Source organism: Hylobates moloch, unplaced genomic scaffold (genome assembly GCF_009828535.3).
Source record: "Hylobates moloch isolate HMO894 unplaced genomic scaffold, HMol_V3 SCAFFOLD_19, whole genome shotgun sequence".
NCBI lineage: Eukaryota > Metazoa > Chordata > Mammalia > Primates > Hylobatidae > Hylobates > Hylobates moloch.
The window spans coordinates 13,453,244-13,471,250 of NW_026652294.1; the positions used below are offsets into that span (position 1 = coordinate 13,453,244).

The following is an 18,007-nucleotide window of genomic DNA, read 5'->3' on the forward strand; positions in this document are numbered from 1 at the left end:
ACAACAACAACAAAAGCACACCAGTATAGTTTAGTAGAGAGGAATTCAAAGCACACTCAATTCCATCTCCCGAATATAGTCTTCATTACTTTGGTGAATCAACCCCTATTATCTGTATTTAGGGGAAAAATTAGTTTTCACAGAGATGTGGTCACACATTCCATGTGATTTTTTTTTTTTTTTTTTTGAGATGGAGTCTCGCTCTGTCGCCCAGGCTGGAGTGCAATGGCGTGATCTCGGCTCACTGCAGTCTCCGCCTCCCTGGTATAAGCAATACCCTGCCTCAGCCTCTGGAGTAGCTGGGATTGCAGGTGTCTGCCATCATGCCTGGCTAATTTTTGTATTTTTATAGAGATGGGGTTTCACCATCTTGGCCAGGCTGGTCTTGAACTCCTGACCTCAGGTGATCCACCGCCCTTGGCCACCTAAAGTGCTGGGGTTACAGGCATGAGCCACTGCGCCGGGCCTCCATGTGATTTTTTTTACATGTTTTATTGTTTTTATTTCTTTTTGAGACAGTGTCTCACTGTCACCCAGGCGCTGGAGTGCAGTGGTGCAATCTCAACTCACTGCAAACTCCGCCTTCCAGGTTCAAGCAGTTCTTCTGCCTCAGCCTCCTGAGTAGCTGGTGTGACAGGCACCCGCCACCATGCCTGGTTAATTTTTGTATTTTTAGTAGAGACAGAGTTTCACCATGTTGGCCAGGCTGGTCTTGAACTCCTGACCTCAGGTGATCCACCTGCCTCGGCCTCCCAAAGTGCTGGGATTACAGGCGTGAGCCACCATGCCTGGCCCATGTGGTTCTCTTTTTATATGTTTTAAACCTTCGTTTTCTTTAATTTCCTTTTTTTTTTTGAGACGGAGTTTCGCTCTTGTTGCCCAGTGTGGAGTGCAGTGACACGATCTCAACTCACTGCAACGTCCGCCTCCCGGATTCAAGCGATTCTCTTGCCTCAGCCTCTCGAGTAGCTGGGATTACAGGCATGCGCCACCACACCTGGCTAATTTTGTATTTTTAGTAGAGGCGGGATTTCTCCATGTTGGTCAGGCTGATCTCGAACTCCCAACCTCAGGTGATCCCCCAGCCTCGGCCTCTCCAGGTGCTGGGATTACATGCGTGAGCCACCGTGCCCAGCCATAAACGTTCATTTTCTGCTTACTGTATCACAAATGCCAATCCATGTTAAACACACTGCTCCACAGTATCTTTTTTTTTTTTTTTGAGGCGAAGTCTCGCTCTGTCGGCCAGGGTGGAGTGCAGTGGTGAGATCTCGGCTCACTGCAAGCTCCGCCTCCCGGGTTCACCCCATTCTTCTGCCTCAGCCTCCCGAGTAGCTGGGACTACAGGTGCCCACCACCACACCTGGCTAATTTTTTTTGTATGTTTTAGTAGAGACAGGGTTTCACCGTGTTAGCCAGAATGGTCTCTATCTCCTGACCTCATGATCTGCCTGCCTAGGCCTCCCAAAGTGCTGGGATTACAGGCGTTAGCCACTGCGCCTGGCCCACTATCATTTTTTATTTCTACATAGAAATTACATTGGGTTACTATTGTTGAAAATTGAGGTGACTTCCAGCTTTTCACTATTCTCAACAGTATTGCCAGTGAATATTCTTACAGATAGGTTTTTAAGCATATCCTTAGTTTTTATGATAAATTGCCAGAAATGGAGCCATTAGGTCAAAGGATAGTCTGTGTTTTAAAGGCTTTCTATTTGTACAGCCAGTGTATCCTCCAAAACCATTAAAGTAGAAGATCTTGTTTTCCTAGCAGCAATTTCTGTGTTGTCACCAACGGTGAATGCTCTTTTTTTTTGAGATGGAGTCTTGCCCTGTCTCCCAGGCTGGAGTGCAGTGGCTTGATCTCGGCTCACTGAAACCTCCGCCTCCTGGGTTCAAGCAATTCTCCTGCCTCAGCCTTCCAAGTAGCTGGGATTAGAGGTGCCTGCCACCACACCCAGCTAATTTTTGTATTTTTAGTAGAGATGGGGTTTCACTGTGTTGGCCAAGCTGGTCTTGAACTCCTGACCACCTTATCCACCTGCCTTGGCCTCCCAAAGTACTGGAATTACAAGTATGAGCTACCGTGCCCAGCCTCTTTTTTTTTTTTTTTTTTTTTTTTTTTAATGCTTCTTTCCCAATTGGATTGGAAGAAAAATAAGCTCACTGAGTTTTTTTTTTTTTTTTTTGAGTCTTGCTCTGTCACCAAGGCTGGAGTGCAGTGGCGTGATCTCGGCTCACTGTACTCCAATTACACTCTTTTTGAAACCTTGTAAGGAGCCTGATGTTCTGTATGTAAAGTTGCTGTATTAGTCCATTTTCTCACGGCTGTAAAGACATACCCAAGACTGGGTAATTTATAAAGAAAAAAGGTTTAATTGACTCATGGTTCTGCATGGCTCAGGAGGCCTCTGGAAACTTAAATCCTGGTGGAAGGTGAAGGGGAAGCAAGGCATGTCTTACCATGGTGAAGCAGGAGAAAGAGTGAGCTCAGGGGAAACTGCCCCTTTTAAACCATCAGATATGTGAGAACTCCCTCACTATCACAAGAAGAGCATGGAGGAAACCATCCCCATGATCCAGTTACCTCCCACCAGGTTCCTCCCTTGATACATGGGTATTACAATTTGAGATGAAATTTGGTAGGGGACACAGAGCCAAACCATATCAGCTACTCAGTATCCATTTTATGATAATACTCTTTTCAGAGTGGTGGTGCAGAATGAGAGAAGAGAAGAATGGACTTCACTTCTCGTAACCATTAAAAAACTCTTCATCCAGTATCCAGTGTTGGTGCGACTGGAACAGGCAGGTACTGCATTCATGTAATAGATGGTGTGGCGGGGAAAGGAAGTGTAGGAGGGGTCTGGGAGACAGAGAAGAGATTTGTGCTTGTTTCTCTCCCATTGCTGTGTGTAGTTTCTGCTTTTGGTCAGATTTCTGTTTCCAGTTGGATCCAACTGTACATTTCGTATGCCGTAAGTTCAACAGTGTCCCTAATTCAGGGAGTGAGGCCTTGTGGAGCCAGATGCCTTCTTTTTTTTTTTTTTTTTTGAGACAGAGTCTCACTCTGTCACCCAGGCTGGACTGGAGTGGAGTAATTATACTATAAACCCCTGGGGCTCAAGCAATCCTCCTGCCTCAGCCTCCTGGGTAGCTAGGACGACAGGCACGCACTACCATGCCCAGATAATTTTTCATTTTTTTGTAGAGACAAGAGTCTCGCTGTGTTGACGAGGCTTGTTTCAAACTCCTTGTCTTAAGCGATCTTCCTGCCTCCGCCTTCCAAAGTGCTGGGATTACAGGCGCGAGCCACCATGCTCAGCCGCCACTTAAGAGTTCATCTTTCAGCCGGGTGCGATGTCTCATGCCTGTGATCCCAGCACAAGGCAGGCGGATCATGAGGTCAGGAGTTCAAGACCAGCCTGACCAATATGGTGAAACCCTGTCTCTACTAAAAATAAAAAATTAGCCTTGTGTGGTGGCGTGCGCCTGTAGTCCCAGCTACTCGGGAGGCTGAGGTAGAAGAATCACTTGAACCTGGGAGGTGGAGGTTGCAGTGAGCCAAGATCACGCCGCTCCACTCCAGCCTGGGTTACAGAGCAAGACTTCGTTTAAAAAAAAAAAAAAAAAAATTCGTGTTTCATGAGATGTTTTTCTTTCTCTTGCATAATTTGCTTCAGAGGGCTTTCCTCAAGGAGACAATTCTACCTCAGCACAAGGAAACTACCTGGAGGCCATCAATCTGTCATTCAATGGTGAGTAAGGATGCTGGCCATGAGCCAGCATCTTGCATACCACGTGGCTATGTTACCAGAAAGGTGTCCTGATCCAGACCCTAAGAGAAGTTTCTTAAATCTTGCAGAAGCAAGAATGCAGGACAAGTCCACAGAATAAAGTGAAAGCAAGTATATTAAGAAAGTAAAGGAATAAAAGAATGGCTACTCCATAGAAAGAGCAGGGCATTCCCGAAAGCAAGAGGAGGAACACATCCACTTTAGGTACCATGGTTGTTTATATATAACAAAGCAAAAAGTCATGGGGGAGAGGTGCTTTGCTGCAAGCACTCATGACAAAGGATTGTTCCTCTTTGTGTAACTGCTGTCTTTCTCAAGAATCTGTATTATTATCTTTAAAGCAAAACTTACTTTTTTTTTTTTTTTGAGATGGAGTCTTGCTCTCTCGCCAGGCTGGAGTGCAGTGACGCAATCTCAGCTCACTGAAACCTCCCACTCCTGGGTTCAAGCGATTCTCCTGCCTCAGCCTCCTGAGTAGCTGGGATTACAGGTGCGCATCACCACGCCCAGCTAATTTTTGTATTTTTAGGAGACACGGGGTTTCACCATGTTGGCCAGAATGACATTGATCTCCTGACCTCGTGTTCCACCTGCCTCAGCCTCCCAAAGTGTTGGGATTATAGGCATGAGGCACCGTACCTGGCTTTCCTTTTTTTTTTTTTTAAATATACTTTAAGTTCTGGGATACATGTGAAGAATGTGCAGGTTTGTTACATAGATATACATGTGCCATGGTCGTTTGCTGCACCTGTCAACCCATCATCTACATTAGGTATTTCTCTTAATGCTATTTTTTTTTTTTTTTTGGGGTGGAGTGTCGCTTTGTCATCCAGGCTGGAATGTAGTGGTGCAATCTTGGCTCACTGCAACCTCCGCCTCCCAGGTTCAAGCGATTCTCCTGCCTCAGCCTCCTGAGTAGCCCTCAGCCTCCTGAACAGCTGGGACTACAGGTGTGCACCACCACGCCCGGCTAATTTTTGTGTTTTTAGTAGAGATGAGGATTCACTGTATTGGCCAGGCTGGTCTCGAGCTCCTGACCTCGTGATCCACCTACCTTGGCCTCCGAAAGTGTTGGGATTACAGGCATGAGCCACCACACCCGGCCTTTTTTTTTTTTTTTTGAGACAGAGTCTTACTCTGTCGCTAGGCTAGAGAGCAGTGGCACGTTCTCCCCACTCAGTGCAACCTCCAACTCCCAGGTTCAAGCGATTCTCCTGCCTCAGCCTCCCAAGTAGCTGGGATCACAGGCACGTGCCACCCCACCTCGCTAATTTTTGTGTTTTTAGTAGAGACAGGGTTGTACCATGTTGGTCAGGATGGTGTCGATCTCCTGACTTCGTGATCCGCCCACCTTGGCCTCCCAAAGTTCTGGGATTTCTGGTGTGACCCACTGCGCCTGGCTGCAAAACTTACTCCTAAACTAAGAATGCTTTGATTGTTAAGATATTGGGACATCAGGGCATTTCCTGGGTCTATTAAGTCCTGAGTCTATTGGATAAACATTATTAACCTGTTCCCTTAACTGTAAACATCCTGTGCCTAAGAATGTCTAACCTCCTAGGAATGCAGACTAGCAGGTGTGAGCCTCATTTTACCCAGCCCCTATTCAAGATGGAGTTGCTCTGGTTTGAAGGCCTCTGACAGCTATACATGTCTCTTTATGAATGCCTGCAGACGCAGACCTAGGTGATGATGCCCCCACTCACCTACCCCTAAAGTTAATTTAAAGCAATAGCTTCTCATTAGATGGTTGTAATGACCAACATTTAGCTCTTGGGTCTTCTGTTGGCCAGTTAATTTGGTAGTCTCATTTGCTTCTCATGGTCAGGAACTGGAAGGATCCTCCTTGGGTTCTTTGACTTACTCAAACTGTGTTATTATTTTCTACCCCATCCCTCAACTGCTTCTAGGTAATATTTTTAAAATCTACTTAAAAAATAAAAATTAAAATCTACTTTAAAAAAAAATTACAAAAGTGGCCAGGTATGGTGGCTCACATCCGTAATCCCAGCACTTTGGGAGGTCGAGGCAGATCACTTGAGGTCAGGAGTTCGAGACCAGCCTGGGCAACATGGTGAAACCCTGTCTCTACTAAAAATACAAAAATTAGCCAGCATGGTGGCGCACACCTGTAATCTCAGCTACTCAGGAGGCTGAGACAGGAGAATCACTTGAACCTGGGAGGTGGAGGTTGTGGCGAGCAGAGATCACGCCATTGCACTCCGGCCTGGGTGATAGAAAAAGACACTGTCAAAAAAAAAAATTTTTTTTTAATAAATAGGCTGGCTGCAGTGGCTGACACCTGTAATACCAGCACTTTCGGAGGCTTAGGCAGGGGGATCACCTGAGGTCAGGAGCTCAAGAGCAGCCTGGCCAACATGGCGAAACCCCATCTTTACTAAAAATACATAAAAAACTTGCCAGGCATGGTGGTGCATGCCTGTCATACCAGCTACTCGGGAGGCTGAGGCAGGAAAATCACTTAACCTGGGAGGTGGAGGTTGCAGTGAGCTGAGATCGTGCATTCCAGCCTGGGTGATGGAGTTAGACTGTTTCAAATAAATGAATAAATAATAAATAAAATTATAAAAGTAACCATGTTGCTAGAATTCGAATATGGAGAGGTGTATCAAGTAAAAAACGATACCCTCCTCCTGCTCCCCAGTGTCAGTCCTCTTTTAAGGGGAACCATTGTTAGCAGTGTGGTATGATTATCCTGACATTTATGTGTTAGCCGAAATATATTGTTTGCAAATAATAGAGATGTACTGATTTAGTTTAAACAAAAAGCGAAATTTACTGTAAGGATACAGAGGCTTAAATGGAGCAGCCAGGAAAGGCTCAAACACCATGTTGAAGAACCTTAGTGGCTCTGGGAACCATAGCAACAGGAATTATGAGAGCCATATTTCAGCTTCCAGCAACTCTGTCTCTGCTCTCTGTTCGGAATTTACATTCCTGGTAGAGAGGGTCTGATCTGCCCAGCTCCAGTTAGGTGTCCATCTGCCACTGGCCAGAGGTGGAAGTGATGATATGCATACACATCACTATGTATATCATCTTCCCACATGTCTGTACCCAGATGCTGGGGGAATTCTAGAGCATAATGTCTTCTATTAGTAAATCTTCTTGTCATATTGGAATATCACTGATTTTTCATAGTAAGAATCGTAGAGGCTAGAAATAAAAAGTGACTTGCCAGATTTACAAAGTCATCCCAAGATTTTGGTCTACCCTTTTAAATAGTGTCTTAAATTAATACTAATATAATCTAATTATATAATTAATACATATAATATTAAAATAATATATAATATATAAAATAATATATAATCAAAGTTTTACTACAGACTCATTTATGAATGGTTTAAATTAACAGCATGAATTTTTTTTTTTTTTTGAGACAGAGTCTTGCCCTGTTGCCCAGGCTGGAATGCAGTGGCACGATCTTGGCTCACTACACCTCTGCCTCCTGGGTTCAAGTGATTCTCCCATCTCAGCCTCCCACATAGCTGGGATTACAGGTGCACACCACCATGCCTGGCTAATTTTTGTATTTTTTGGTAGAGATGGAGTTTCACCATGTTGGCCAGACTGGTCTCAAACTCCTGATTTCAAGTGATCCACCTGCCTTGGCCTCCCAAAGTGCTGGGATTACAGGCATGAGCCCCCGTACCCAGCCCTCACAGCATGAAATTTGAGCATTTAAGGCTGCACAGGGCAAGTATGAGGCGTCAATGAGGGGTATTAGCAAAGGTGACAGCAACTTATTCCTGTGGTTAAGTAGTTCTTAATATGGAAGAGAAAAGACAGATGCGTATACATTTAACTAGAATGTGGCAGTTGCTATAATAAAAATATGGGCAGAATGCTCTGAGAGTGTAGAGATGCTTGTCTGTGACAGGGTTCTGAAAAGCTGTAACATCATTATTGTGGAATTTTTGTTTTATTTCTAGTGTTTGATAAGCACTACATCAACCGCAACTTTGACCGAACTGGGCAGATGTCAGTGGTGATCACGCCCGGGGTGGGTGTCTTTGAAGTGGACCGCCTACTCATGATCCTGACCAAGCAGCGGATGATAGATAATGGTAATGCTCTCTGGTTTGTGCTCTGTCTCTACATGTTCCTAGCCTGATTTCCCCTTAGAACTGTGAGCTTCACTGACTTCTTAGAGTATGAGGAGCTCTACATAGTGTTCTGTGTGTCACAACGTCTGTGGATGTCAACAGGTGTCAGGTGCTAAAGTTTCCTGATCAAATCAGTTTGGGAAATGCTGGGTCATGCAAAGATAAGCAGGTTCCATAATGACGGGTCTTCCTCAGTTTTTAATATGTTAGTGTAGGTTGTTTTTCTCTAAAGGTTGTATCAGGGTACTCTGAGTTCCCTAAACATATTTGGCACTAGAGAAGCCTTCCTGGAGGGATGATTTCAAGGGACCCATGTGCTGTCAGCCCATTTTCTTTCTTTCTTTTTTTTTTTTAGACAGAGTCTCACTCTGTCTCCCAGGCTGGAGTGCAGTGGCATGATTTCGGCTCACTGCAAGCTCCGCCTCCTGGGCTCACGCTATTCTCCTGCATCAGCCTCCCAACTAGCTGGGACTACAGGCATCCGCCACCACGCCCGGCTAATTTTGTATTTTTAGTAGAGATGGGGCTTCTCCGTGTTAGCTAGGATGGTCTCAATCTCCTGACCTCGTGATCCGCCCTTCTTGGCCTCCCAAAGTGCTAGGATTACAGACATGAGCCACCGCACCCAGCTGCTGTCAGCCCATTTTCAGATGCACTATCAGATAATCTAGTCCAGTCCTTCCTCCATGATGTGCCTCGTATCCCCAACTCAGCCCCACAACCCCCAGTTTGATTTGTTTCATCAACAAGATGGAGTTGGGACGCTGAGGCAGTAGAATTGCTTGAACCCAGGAGTTGGAGGCTGCAGTGAGCCGTGATCTCGTGCCACTGCATGTCAGCCTGGGCAGCAGAGCGAGACTGTCAAAAACAAAAAAAAATAAGGAGTTTGGAAAGTAAATCCTGATGCCACTAAAGAAGCTCTGTTAAGTGATGTGGATTGTTTTACTGAGATATTACAAAGTTACTATTCCTTTCTGGCCTTAAAAATTTAGACATGGAAGCTTGGTTGTCTTTTTTTAAACAAAGGACAGTCAAAGGCTAATTGTCAAGCACCGAATAGTGACACGTTAGTAGGGCACTTGGAAAAGAGGAAACAGACAAAATGCATGTATTTACTTCTTTGTTGCATAGGCAGCACTATGAGGTTATAAATCATACAATGGTAAGTTAGCTTTGCCTACTACCCAGTTAAATAACATGATTTATAGATAGCGACGTTTGTCTCTGCCATTCCCTCCCCACAACTCTTTTTGTCTTTTCTTTTTTTAGGAATTGGTGTGGACTTGGTGTGCATGGGAGAGCAACCGTTACATGCTGTCCCATTGTTCAAGGTAATTAGATTTCGGATTTGTTTACTTTTTTTTTTTTTTTTTTTGAGACGGAATCTCGCGCTGTCACCCAGGCTGGAGTGCAGTGGCGCAATCTCAGCTCACTGCAAGCTCCGCCTCCCAGGTTCACGCCATTCTCCTGCCTCAGCCTCTCCGAGTAGCTGAGACTACAGGCGCCCGCCACCACGCCCGGCTAATTTTTTGTATTTTTAGTAGAGACGGGGTTTCACCGTGGTCTAGATCTCCTGACCTCGTGATCCGCCCGCCTCGGCCTCCCAAAGTGCTGGAATTACAAGCGTGAGCCACCGTGCCTGGCCTCGGATTTGTTTACTAAAGGCCAGTTGGAGTATAGTTAGAAAGAGAAAAATTCCAGGCTCTATGGCATGCGCTTATAGTCCCACTTACTCAAGAGGCTGAAGTGGGAAGATCCCTTGAGCCTAGGAGTTTCGGTATAGTTTGCTATGAATATGCCTATGAATAACCACTGCACTCCAGCCTGGGCAGCAAAGCAAGACTCTATCTCTAAAAGAATTATTATTATTATTTTTGAGACGATGTCTTGTTCTTGTCCCCCAGGCTGGAGTGCAATGGTGCGATCTTGGCTCACTGCAACCTCTGCCTCCCGGGTTCAATCAATTCTCCTGTCTCAGCCGTCCGAGTAGCTGTGATTACAGGCGCCTGCCACCATGCCTGGCTAATTTTTGTATTTTTAGTAGAGACGGGGTTTCACCATGTTGGCCAGGCTGGTCTTGAACACCTGACTACAGGTGATCTGCCCGCCTTGGCCTCCCAAAGTGCTGGGATTACAGGCATGACCCATAGTGCCCAGCCCTAAAAAGTTTTTCTTAAAAACCTGAAAAACAGAAAAGTTAGAGCAATTCCACAACCTACTTGTTCTGTAGCTTATCTGTGCTCTCATTTTTCTCCTTGCAGCTCCATAATCGGAGTGCTCCCCGGGATTCTCGTCTGGGCGATGACTATAATATCCCTCACTGGATAAACCACAGGTGGGTGCGATCTCGATCAGTAGTAGGTGATAAGCGTTTTGAACAGCTTCCTTGCCATTTTTATTTAAATCTGTTAAGTTCTTATTACGGCACTAAACCTTTTGTTAAGAAAATGTGGAAAGCAAGTTCTAACGTGTGCTCAAAGCTCTGTACACACAAAGCAGTAGCAGTATCATAGGAACAGTCTATGGTAAAAAAGAATAAAAACAAAATTTGAAGGACTTACTTCCACTGCTGTTCCCATGTCCTTCTATTCCCAACTCCCACAGACCGTAGAAGAACAACATTTGTGCCTGACCTCCTTCAGCTCTAGAGAAGTCCCTGCACCTCTTTACATGGAATCCTGCTGATTGCCGCTCAGGGATGGCTTTTCTCATCCCTCTGCCAGTGCTAGTGCCTCATCTTTTTGAACTATGACACTAATCTTATTCCACCTACCCTTCTCCTGAAAATGCCTATTTTCTTCCAAGATCCAACTCCAGCATCTCTCTTTTATGAATTCCTCCTGTGCTGCCCTGATAGCTAATAGCCACTTTTTCTTCAGTGCTTCCAGAGCATTCCTTCCTTCTCTGGGTTGTCTGTCTTTCTTTCTTTCTTTTTTTTTTTTTAAGACGGAGTCTCGCTCTGTCTCCCAGGCTGGGGTGCAGTGGCACCATCTTGGCTCACTGTAACCTCCACCACCTGGGTTCGAGTGATTCTCTTGCCTCAGCCTCCTGAATAGTTGGGATTACAGGTGCCTGCCACCACGCCCAGCTAATTTTTGTATTTTTAGTAGAAACAGGGTTTCACTGTGTTGGCCAACCTGGTCTTAAACAGCAAGTTCATGGTAAAGCTGCAGCTATTAGTTTATACTATTTGATATCATGGTATTAGACTGTTTTTGACCTACAAAAGTAGCAATTTCAGGCCGGGCACAGTGGCTCATGCCTGTAATCCCAGCACTTTGGGATGCTGAGGTGGGAGGAACACTTGAGGCCAGGAGTTTGAAACCATTTTGGTCAGTGTAGCCAGACTCTGTCTCTACCAAAAAACAAAACATAACTAATATTTTGTAGTGAATTCTTGTAAAAGAAGTTAAAATTGGGAAGATCAGTGAAGCTGAGAACAAAGCCCATGTCAGGAGGGCTGATCCATGCCTAATATTTTAACTGTGTTTTGAGTTTTAAAATAAAGGGAATTTAGATTAATGACTCTGTTTGTTTCTTTTACAGTTTCTACACATCCAAAAGCCAGCTCTTTTGTAATAGTTTCACCCCACGAATAAAACTGGCAGGAAAGAAGGTAGGTTTTTATTTTTGTTAAGACAGGGTCTTACTATGTGGTCCAGTCTTATCTTGAGCTCCTGAACTCAAGCAATCCTCCTGTTTCAGCCTCCCAAAGTGTTAGGATTATAGACATGAGCCATTCTGCTCGGCCAAGGAGGTAGATTTCATTAATCAGCAGAGAGACTTTGTGGACTGTCACACATTGATAGGGTTATTTTAGTCCTGAGGTACCCTCATCTTTCCCCATGGCCATGAATAGGGTTAAGAAATTCATCCCCAAACTTTATAACTTTATACATTAGATAAATAAATAACAAGGCCAAGGCCAGACTGTGTGAAATACCTTTGACAAAAATATGGCCAAGACTAAGAGTTCATTTTTTGTTTGTTTGTTTCAAGAGTTCATTTTATTGTGACCTGACTGTTTTATTCAGATGTTGAAGCCACTCAGATACCAGTGGGGATAAAGACAAAGATGCAGATATGCATTGCAGCAAAGGGGAAATATGATAAAAAGGTCAGATTTTAGTATAAAGAAATGAAAATTCTGGCTGAGCACAGTGGCTCTTGCCTGTAACCCCAGTGCTTTGGGTGGCTGAGGAAGGAGGATTATTTGAAGCCAGGAATTTGAGACCAATCTGGGCAACAAATATAGTGAGACCCCATTTCTACAAAAACTAAAAAAGAATTAGCCAGGTGTGGTGGCACATACCCGTAGTCCCAGCTACTTGGGTGGCTAAAACGGGAAGATTGCCCGAGCCCAGGAATCCATCGCTGTGGTGAGCTATGATTGCGCCATCGCACGCTAACCTGGGTGACTAAGTGAGATCTTGTCTCTGGAAACAAACAAACCAAGAAAATAAAGGAAAATTTTAACAAGAATGGGAATTCTTGTTTTCTTCTTTCCAAAGAGGTTTAAAATATATTAATAATTATATCACATGCTACAAAAAGTGTGGTGAAATTGACACTTGAGTACCTGGTTGGTGTACCATACTTTTGCAGAGCATTTCAGCCATGTGTATTGAGAGCAAATGTTTATGCTATTTGACCAGGCACTTCCATTTGGGGGCATGCGGTGTAAGGAAATAATTGAAGTGATAATGTGTAAATACATCTGGGTTTAGTTTTATTTATAATTGTGAGAAATTGAAAACAATAGATCAATGGCTGAACTATGAAATATCCACTTGATGGAATATATTTGCAACTGATAAAAATGCAAGTTTTAAGAATTTTAATAAGTGTTTGTTGTTGTTGTTGTTGTTTGTTTTTTTGAGATGGAATCTTGCTCTGTCTCCCAAGCTGGAGTGCAGTGGTGCGATCTTGGCTTACTGCAACCTCTGCCTCCCAGATTCAAGCAATTCTCGTGCCCTAGCCTCCTGAGTAGCTGGGATTATAGGCACCCGCCACCACACCCAGCCTAATTTTTTTATTTTTAGTGGAGACAGGGTTTCACATGTTGGCCAGGGTTGTCTGAAACTCTTAATTTCAAGTGACCCACCCGCCTCAGCCTCCCAAAGTCCTGGGATTATAGGCGTGAGCCACTGCACCCAGCCAGAACTTGAACAAGCGGTTTTGATGTACTGTGAGAAGAAAAGCAGGCTGTTATGTTTGCAGGCCCCACACCCGAGTGCTCTCACCCCTCTGCCCTTTCCTAGTAGAGCTGAATTCACTGAGGGTTGCTCCATTTGTGGCTGTGTGTCAGGGCCACTTCTTCCCTTTTCTTTTTTTTAGGGGGGAGGCCTGTTAATGTTACTCTTCTAATAGGGGAAATACTAATTTGGAGCAATCTGAGGACTCCTGACATAAGCCATGTCAGATAGTGGAGTGCTAGGAGATGTAATTCTGTCTAGAAAGGGCCTCTCTTGCCTTCACCACAAGCATTCTCAGCAAAGTAGAACATGGAAAAACTTCTCTGCACCGTGATTATTTTATTTTTTTAAGAGAGAGTCTCGCTCTGTCATGCCCAGTGTAGTGGTGAGATCTCGGCTCACTGCAACCTCTGCCTTCTGGGTTCAATCAGTTTTCGTGCCCCAGTCTCCCCAGTAGCTATAACTACAGGTGCATGCCACCATGCCTGTCTAATTTTTTTTTTTTTTTTGAGATGGAGTCTCTCTCTGTGGCCCAGGCTGGAGTGCAGTGGTGCGATCTTCGCTCACTGCAACCTCTGCCTCCAGGGTTCAAGTGATTCTCCTGTCTCAGTCTCCCAAGTAGCTGGGATTACAGGTTTGTGCCACCATATCCAGCTAATTTTTGTATTATTATTTTTTATTATTATTATTATTAATTTTTTTTTTTTTTTTCTGAGACGGATCTTTCTCTCGATCTCGGCTCACTGCAAGCTCCGCCTCCCGGGTTCATGCTATTCTCCTGCCTCAGCCTCCCGAGTAGCTGGGACTACAGGCGCCCGCCAACACACCCGGCTAATTTTTTGTATTTTTAGTAGAGATGGGGTTTCACCGTGTTAGCCAGGATGGTCTCGATCTCCTGACCTCGTGATCCGCCCGCCTCGGCCTCCCAAAGTGCTGGGATTACAGGCTTGAGCCACCATGCCCGGCCTATTATTTTTTTTTTGAGATAGAGTTTCACTCTGTCTCCCAGGCTGGAGTGCAATGGCACGATCTTGGCTCACTGCAACCTCCACCTCCTGGGTTCACATGATTCTCCTGCCTCAGCCTCCAGAGAAGCTGAGATTACAGGTGCCCGCCACCACGCCCAGCTAATTTTTTGTATTTTTAGTAGAGACGAGGTTTCACCATGTTGGCCAGGCTGGTCCTGAACTCCTGACCTCAGGTGATCCATCTTGGCCTCCCAAAGTGCTGGGATTACAGGTGTAAGCCACCACGCCCAGCTAATTTTTGTATTTTTAGTAGAGATGGGGTTTCACCATGTTGGCCAGGCTGGTACTCCTAACAACCTCAGGTAATCTACCTGTCTCAGCTTCCCAAAGTGCTGGGATTACAGGCATGAGCCATTGTACTCGACTACCATGATCATTTTAAAGAAGCAAGAGTTAGTATTGTTGTGAAAGCTTTCAGAGTCCTGAAAGATTAAAATATATATATATATAAATAGAGATGGGTTCTCACTATGTTGCTCAGGCTAGTCTCAAACTCCTGGGCCCAAGCAATCCTCCCGCCTTGGGCTCCCAAGGTGCTGGGATTACAGGCGTGAACCACTATGCCTGGCCTTTATTTATTTATTTAATCTGAAAAAGATTTTTAAGAAAATATAAAAAGTGATAGCGCTATTAGTTTTTTTCCTCTACCCTTGTACTTGATTTCAGCAAATTGGGTGATATACAGAGTGCTCAGCTCTGGTAGGTGTAGGCAGACAGGTGACAGCACCATAGTGAAGGGGGAAGCATGCAGCATTTGGGTCAGGTGGGACAAACACAAAAGTGGATTGACCAAGAATCTAAAGATCTGGTCTTGAATTTTGGCTCTGCCACCTGCTGAATGTGTGGCTTTGGGTAAAGTCCCTTATTCTCTCTGCAATTAAATATCCTCACTTGTAAGGGGGAGTCCATTCCCCCACTGGACAGGGTTGTGAGAGTCAACAAGATGTGATATGGGAATAAAGGACCGTGGTAGGTAGATGTCAGATGTTAGCTCCTGCCTTTCTGTCAGTTACAGGCTCTCTTCCCTGGGAGCAGCACATATATACTGTGCCTTGTGATAAGTTCTTTTCTAGTGAAGGAAGGAGTGATTAATTATCTATTTAATTTTTCAGCCTGCCTCTGAGAAAGCAAAAAATGGCCGTGATACATGTGAGTATTTTTTGAGATTTTTTTTCTTGCTTTTAAAAAGAGAGTCAGCTGGCCGGGTGTGGTGGCTCACGCCTATAATCCCAGCACTTTGGGAGGCCAAGGTAGGTGGATCACCTGAGGTCAGGAGTTCAAGACCAGCCTTGCCAACATGGTGAAACCCCGTCTCTACAAAAATACAAAAAAAATTAGCCGGGCATGATGGCGGGTGCCTGTAATCCCAGCTACTTGAGAGGCTGAGACAGGAGAATCACTTGAACCCGGGAGGCAGAGGTTGCAGTGAGCCGAGATCACGCCATTGCACTCCAGCCTGGGCGACAGAGCAAGACTCTGTCTCAAAAAAAAAAAAAAAAAAAAAAAAAAAGAGTGTCAGCTAACCCATGACAACAAAACTTTGTGAAGTCCCATAAAAATTTTATGGAAAAGTCAGGAGACCTGAGTTCCCTTTGTGTCATGTTTGCAGGATGCCTTAATTACCTTATATTTTTTCCCGTCATCTGCAAATTGAAAAAACCTTGTTTTTCTTTTCCATAGGCCATTTGTAGGGATCAGGTAGAGAGTTTTAAGCTACTAAACATATTAAGATGATTTATTTTAAAAAGGGTCACAAAAGGATGAAATGCTACCCACACCTTGCCTTTATTTAGTGCTATACTATTTCTATATTGCTTTGACATATATGTCATTTAGTCTCAATTTGATGAATAGGTTGTTATCCCATTTTTTCAAGGGGAGAGGGTGATCACCTGTGCCTTGCAGATTTTGGTGAAGATTATCTGAAGGCCTCTGTTTGAAATGTATTTGGATGACATTTTATATTATTTGTGTATTTCAGCTCTCAGGCATCTGTTTGAAATGTATTTGATGACAATTTATATTATTTGTGTATTTCAGCTCTCGGGAGTCCAAAAGAATCTGAGAACGCCCTTCCCATCCAAGTAGATTATGACGCCTATGACGCTCAAGTGTTCAGGCTACCCGGCCCGTCCCGGGCCCAGTGCCTCGCCACCTGCAGGTTTTCTGCCAGATTCACTTGGGGGTGCATATAAAAATTGTGTAGGAAAACCTGAAGTTCAGTAGTGACCTCTAAGAGAGCAACCTTGAAAATCTTGTTTTGTTTTGTTTTGGTTTTTTTGTTTGTTTTGTTTTATTTTTTTGAGACGGAGTTTCGCTCCTGTTGCCCAGGCTTGAGTGCAATGGTGTGATCTCGGCTCACCACAACCTTCACCTCCCGGGTTCAAGCGATTCTCCTGCCTCAGCCTCCCAAGTTGCTGGGATTACAGGCATGCGCCATCACACCTGGCTAATTTTGTATTTTTAGCAGAGATGGGGTTTTTCCATGTTGGTCAGGCTGGTCTCGAACTCCTGACCTCAGGTGATCTGCCCGCCTCGACCTCCCAAAGTGCTAGGATTAGAGGCGTGAGCCACTGTGCCTGGCTTATTTTGTTTTTTGAGACAGAGTCTCACTCTGTCACCCAGGCTGGAGTGCAATGACACAGTCTCAGCTCACTGCAACTTCCGCCTCCTGGGTTCAAGTGATTCTCTTGCCTCAGCCTCCTGAGTAGCTGGGATTAAAGGCACGTGCCACCATGCCCGGCTAATATTTGTATTTTTTGTAGAGATGGGGTTTCGCCATGGTGGCCAGGCTGGTCTTGAACTTCTGGCCCCAAGTGATCCTCCTGCCTCGGCCTCCCAAAGTGCTGGGATTACAGGTGTGAGCCACCGTGCCTGGCTGGTTCTTATGCTTTTCTGAGCCAAGGGAAACAATTCACAAATTCCAGAATCTTCTTCTCATTGGGCTGGCTCTATCCTTGGACACAGCGTTTCTTTTAAGTTTATTATTCTGAGTGGGCATGAACTTCTCTTTCTTTAAGTCCTGCTTTTAAAAATTTGCTCTGTGGTGTTTTGGTCATATGGTAGTTGTTTTTTTTGAGACGGGATCTCCTGTCACCTAGGCTGTAGTGCGTGTCACGATGACAGCTCATTGTAACCTCTGCCTCCTGGGCTCAAGTGATCCTCTTGCCTCTGCCTCCCAAGTAGCTGAGACTACAGGCATGCACCATCATGTCCAGCTAGTTTTTAATTTTTTGTAGAGATGAGGTCTCAACATATTGCCAGGCTGGTCTCAAACTCCTGGCTGAAGCCATCCTCCCGCCTTAGTCTCCGAAAGTGCTGAGATTATAGGCATGAGCCACTGCACTCAGCCATGTAGTAGTTTTTAATTGTGATGTAGTTAGATTTACTCATCTATTCATTTCTGGGTCTTGTGTAAGAAAACACTCTCTACCCCAGAGTTACAAATGTGTATTTCATATTTTCTTCAAATACTTTATAGTCTTTGGCGGAATTTTTTTTTTTTTTTTTGAGATGGCGTCTTGCCCTGTCTCCTAGGCTGGAGTGCAGTGGTGCAGTCTCGGCTCACTGCAGCCTCTGCCTCCTGGGTTCAAGCGATTCTCATGCCTCAGCCTCCCAAGTAACTGGGACTGCAGGCATGCACCACCACACTAGGCTAATTTTTATATTTTTTAGTAGAGACAGGATTTCACTGTGTTGGCCAGGCTGGTCTCAAACTCCTGACTTCAAGTATCCACCCGCCTTGGCCTCCCAAAGTGCTGGGATTACAGAATGAGCCACCGCACCCGGCTTCATCTTGGATTTTATGCTTATGTTTATATTATTTATGTTGACTTTCTTTTTTTGTGAATGTGTGA

General features: G+C 44.7%; 1 protein-coding gene across 7 annotated transcripts in view; it reads left to right on the forward strand.

Moving 5' to 3' along the window:
- The window catches only part of DEPDC5 (DEP domain containing 5, GATOR1 subcomplex subunit), a 95,767-nt gene that overhangs the window by 42,683 nt on the left and 35,077 nt on the right, over positions 1–18,007 (forward strand). For all 7 annotated transcript variants that reach the window (XM_032139849.2, XM_032139851.2, XM_058430999.1 and 4 more), the window contains exons 13-20: positions 2,709–2,812; positions 3,684–3,758; positions 7,754–7,888; positions 9,197–9,258; positions 10,189–10,262; positions 11,474–11,543; positions 15,263–15,299; positions 16,191–16,311. In XM_032139849.2, coding sequence (XP_031995740.2) covers positions 2,709–2,812; positions 3,684–3,758; positions 7,754–7,888; positions 9,197–9,258; positions 10,189–10,262; positions 11,474–11,543; positions 15,263–15,299; positions 16,191–16,311 — 678 coding nt within the window. The remainder of the gene's footprint in view (positions 1–2,708; positions 2,813–3,683; positions 3,759–7,753; positions 7,889–9,196; positions 9,259–10,188; positions 10,263–11,473; positions 11,544–15,262; positions 15,300–16,190; positions 16,312–18,007) is intronic.